Source organism: Aplysia californica, unplaced genomic scaffold, assembly GCF_000002075.1.
Source record: "Aplysia californica isolate F4 #8 unplaced genomic scaffold, AplCal3.0 scaffold00865, whole genome shotgun sequence".
In the NCBI taxonomy this organism is placed as follows: domain Eukaryota; kingdom Metazoa; phylum Mollusca; class Gastropoda; order Aplysiida; family Aplysiidae; genus Aplysia; species Aplysia californica.
This window is the reverse complement of record NW_004798135.1, coordinates 253689-258688: the sequence shown is the minus strand read 5'-3', so window position 1 is coordinate 258688 and position 5000 is coordinate 253689. Positions and strand designations below refer to the sequence as shown.

Here is a 5000-nt window from a genome sequence, read left to right as displayed (position 1 = left end):
AAAACACGACAGTTGACATTTATTTCAGTATCGCTGCATAATTGAACAGTAGACTGTCTACGTTCAGGATACAGGATTCAGCTTTTGAGTGTGGTATAATGGTATAATGCTAATAGATTTTGAGCGCAGAAAGCATCACTATCTTCACGAATTTCATTTTAAGGACGCGTTTATTTGTAGTCAGAAGATAAAAATAGTGCCATTCATCGGACAGGTGAATGAACAGTTTCGTTTTGTGATGAGGATTTTCGTCACGCAAGTAGTCCCTGGAGACTAAGACAGAATGACGTCAATCCAGCAATCTCCGGCCAGTTTTCATCTTTCATCCATCGGTTTCGGCGATCATTATGACGGGCGTTCCCCAAACAGTAGCGTAAACGGCGTATTGTACAAAAAAATCACTCCGAGAAAGAAAATTGACAAGTTCGGGTTAGACCAGACGGACTACACGTCGTTCGTTCTGTCCAGCACCGTTTTCCCGACAGCCGTCCGTACAACTCTGTTGGGGGACATGCAGGTGGCCGGCCCCCACACATGTGGATTTGACATCGTGGAAAGACCAAAACCTGACGACTCCGTGTCTGTCAAAAGTGCGTCTGTCTTCCCCGTGCCTCCACCAACAACGGTGGATGAGTCACGCCAGGAGAGTCTCCAGTCGTATCCAGTTGTCTCCTTTATCCACACTTCCGGGGCGGCTCCACCCGCTCGGGAGCGACATCTCAGCACCACGAGTAAGGTCACGGTCAACAGTAAGTCACTCAGCGAGCCTCTGCGCGAGGATGAAAACTCGCTGAGTGGTGGTCCCAACAACAATGATGAAGCTGACGATGGAGGACCCTATCAGAGCCAAACTGCGTCGGAGACCGACGCTATGTGTCATGGGAGACGGGATGTCCGGACCTCGTGCGACAGTGGGGATGGTCGTGACGGACTAGAACCAAAGAGGGAAAGTTTGGCGAGGATAAGAGACAGGTTGGAGAGAGAGAAGAGAAGCAGGTCGTTACCCTCTAGCAAGATGGCTGCGTCTTCAAAGGCTGTGCCAAAAGTCAATAGTTTCACCACGTGAGTGTATACCATTTTCTTTTAATGTTTGTGTCGTAAGCATATTCGTCAGTCTTTTAAAAAATCTTATTTGCATCACCATCATCACCACCACCACCATCATCATCATCATCATCATCATCATCTTCATCATCATCATCATCATCATCATCATCATCATCATCATCATCATCATCGCCATCGTCATCATCATCATCATCATGATCCCAACATTTATCTACAGATAAATATTTAAAAATGAGTGCAGCAGCTGCAGCAACAACGACAATAACAGTCTGGGTTTTTTTTTTAATTTACTTTGTCATTGTTTAAAAAGGTAAGTGTCCTGTTGTTTTAACCTACTATGGGTTGAAGTTTGACTTTCGCTTCTTTTCTCAATTCGAAAGAACAGAGCATTGAGTTGTTGTTTTTTTAATCTGACAAAGTTAAAGTTATTTTATTTGGTGAATACATATACTTTATGAATGTTGTTCCAAACAATTCTGACTTCTCGCTTTGCAAAACGGATTATTTACCATAATCAAAGCTAGAACTATAGCTGCGTGAATAAAGAATACATGTATATCAGTATAATCTGAGCCACACGTGTAGGGATTTGTTCCAACATTCTCTTTTTTACCAGCGTTCTTCATTTGTCCCTATCAATAAATAAATATCAGGACGTTCTTTATAATACATTAGAGATTAAATTACGATCAAGTGTAAACAAGCCCTGGCTGTTGGCGTCTCATTTAATGGTCAGAAACTTAAATTACAATAACAGTACTGCGTCATCCGTTAATTTGCTATTTTAAGGGTAATTTAGTGATCAAATATACGAAACATACGTCTTATCAAGAAAGAAATATGTGGTTCAAAAGACATGCTGTCTCCTTTTCTACTGTCGCTATTAAATTTGTTTATTGTTTTCACTGAATAGGCTTCAAAACAATATAATGTATAATATGTTCAGACCATCTAATCATAAAGATTTCAGGTCATTCGTGGTCCCGTGGTTAAGAAGCACATCTCTGAATCTACAGTTCCTTAGTTTGATCCCTGTGACTACCACCATGGAATTTATTTCAGATCATTTTCAGGCAAACGAGTAGTGTCTTCGACACAGACGAGCGTCTAAAACATAGGTGGTGTATTTCGATAAAATTACAGTATACCCCCTTCCCACCCCCCTTCGATTGATATCTAACTGCATGACCCTACATAATCTAGTAGAAATATGAGGGATCACTTGTAGGGTCACTGTGGGGTTGCAGCCAAGGCGAACGAGAACAGCAAACAGCACAATGTGATCGTTTAGGTACGCGAAGACACGGTGAGATATGGTTTACCTGTGTTTCTTAAAAATCCATGTTTATCTGTGTTGAAAGTGGACATTAAACATAGCCATAACCGGTGTAGCTTTTCTGTGTTGCACTATTTCAGGATCGAAGGCGTACGTCTCATCAAGTACCACTGGGTGAGTCGAGACACGCGAGACGCTGATGAGGCCAAGAACTCTACGGACATCCGTGACACCATGTATCTGAACACGTTTTTCCCGGACGAGCGGCCCGTCAGGTGAGGCGTTTGATACATTACATCCCTTCTTTGGTGAAAGCATCATCATCATCATCATCATCATCATCATCATTGCCTTTCTCACCATTCACCAGGGTATAGGCCACGGACAAACACATTCCACCTTTCTCTATCCTGGGCTAGCCTCTTGATGTTATTCCATGTCTTCTCACTTTTCTGTACATCGATTTCTGTATTGTTAAAGCAACAATGCCTATTTATAGACTGCTCAGTGTAAGACTACGGTTATACGTCATTCTTCAAAATGGTTTGTTGCAGTCTTACACTAGGCAGTTGATATAACTTTTAAAGCTCTGCGTTTTGTATTAAAGAAAGTAATTGATGATATGTTACGCTCCCATCGATACAATAGAGCATTTACGAGGTGGGTTGTTTAGATAACTTCTGTCAGTGCCAACCTGCGCTGAGAGGGATACAACTTTCAAGCAGACCGTCGAGGACACTTGGTGGAGAAACAGCAGTGGACAATAAAATAAACCTCCCTACTTGAGAATCAAACTCATGATTTTGTGTACACCGATAGGGAGCCTATTGATTAAACTACACATATTTATCCGTTGATTAACTAAGTTAGCCAAACCTAACAAAACTTTTTTTTTAATCAAATAGATTTCACAAATGAAAAAGCATTTGCTTCAATGAATGTTTTCTTTGGAAAAAAGTATCACCAAGAAATGCATAATCCATACGCTCTAAGTGTTGACGTTAACAGATGACCGGGGTCCCTGGTGTAGTGGTCAAGTTATTGGTCATTTCACTCAGAAGGCGTGGGGTCTGTTTTCTGGCGTGGAAGTTATCTGGTCCAGTATCGCTGTCGGCTGTAGCCTACCCTGTCTGGGTTAGCTCCTCCAGGCTGAGTCGAAACATCCGTCCCCTGAATACATCTTTTTTGTGTCATTAGACGCGGGTGTAAAACATTTCCAACTATTTTTACTATAAATATAGATTTGAAGCGCGTAGAGTTTGCTATTGAGCGGGAATTTGCGTTATACAAATGCAATCTATTAATACTATTTATTTAATAGATATCACTAAAAACGTTGGGAAACCACTAAAAATCAGTTATCGCCGGGTGTCATATTGTTTCAAAGTTCTGAACAATACTTTACACAGTCGTCTTTTTGTTCGCCTGTTTCCTATTTGTACCAACAGTCTTGCGTCTGTACCGTGAGGAAACCTTGTGTGTGAGGCAAGTGTGAAACTACAAAACGAGAGTATTTTTTCTAAAATCTGGAATGTTGTCCTAATTTAAAGAAATTAAACAACAAGAGACAGGAACGGATGGAGCAAAATGCGATCCAAGCTCTCCATGTCAATCTGTACAAAAACAAAGCTATTAAAGCTTTCTGAAACATCTTCAAATCAAGATTTTTGAATCGCAATGATCAAGCAATCACAAAAATGTCGAACGATCTTAAATGGCTGTTTGAGCGTGTTCTTAGACAAAGCGCTTTATCCCAGGCTCGGTATATCGCAGAATATCAACAGCAAGTGGCAATAACATTATGTGTGTGTGTGAGCGTTTGTGTATAAGTGCGGGTGAACCTGTATTGTGTATGTGTGAGTGAGTGTGTGTGTGCGGGTGAACCTGTATTGTATATTTGTGAGCGCTTATGTACAAGTTAGTGTGATCCTTTATATGTGTATTTGTGAGAGCGCGCGCGTGTGCGTGTGTGTGTTTGTGTGTGTGTGTGAGAGAGAGGGAGAGAGAGAGAGAGAGAGAGAGAGAGAGAGAGAGAATTAAGACCTAAATGTGACACCTCCAACCACCCGTAGCACAACATATGAAAAGGAAGGCTCAGTCCAAACCTGCTCTGAAGGCCATATGTCTAAGAAAATTACCCGTACAAACCACTACCACCCCCCACCCCCTCCCTACCAACTTAACCCCTGTCGTTTAAAAAAAAATCACAATGATACTGTAAAAGACGCCCACCTTTTTAAGACAACAGCTATTCTCCTCAACAATGTACATCCGACTGGGACAATATCTATCGTTTTGTAGAAGTTATTGGTTTCGTGTAACCTTAAGCTACGCGTTACGGAAACTGACCTGGTTTCTGACATCGTCCCATCAACTCCCAGTATGTAACACAGTGACGAAATACGGGCCTTTTATTGCACTAAAGCAGGGGTTACCAAACTTAAATGTCCTATTATCATAGGGAGCAGAATTTGTTACGGATAACGCACTTCACGAGGAAGATATTGAACTCCCGTTTCTGCGTGCAACGGTGAGGGAGGGGGCAAATCATTACAGCACAGACAAGAAGAAGAAGAAGAAGAAGAAGAAGAAGAAGAAGAAGAAGAAGAAGAAGAAGAAGAAGAAGAAGAAGAAGAAGAAGAAGAAGAAGAAGAAG

At 41.5% G+C, this 5000-nt stretch overlaps 1 protein-coding gene across 1 annotated transcript in view; it reads left to right on the top strand.

The window, feature by feature from the left end:
- The window catches only part of LOC101854677, an 11740-nt gene that overhangs the window by 904 nt on the left and 5836 nt on the right, over positions 1-5000 (top strand). The window contains exons 1-2 of the mRNA XM_005110214.3: positions 1-1062; positions 2485-2619. The exon at positions 1-1062 is cut by the window's left edge and continues 904 nt beyond it. Of these exons, the coding sequence (XP_005110271.1) occupies positions 284-1062; positions 2485-2619 (914 nt within the window). The 5' untranslated portion in view covers positions 1-283. The remainder of the gene's footprint in view (positions 1063-2484; positions 2620-5000) is intronic.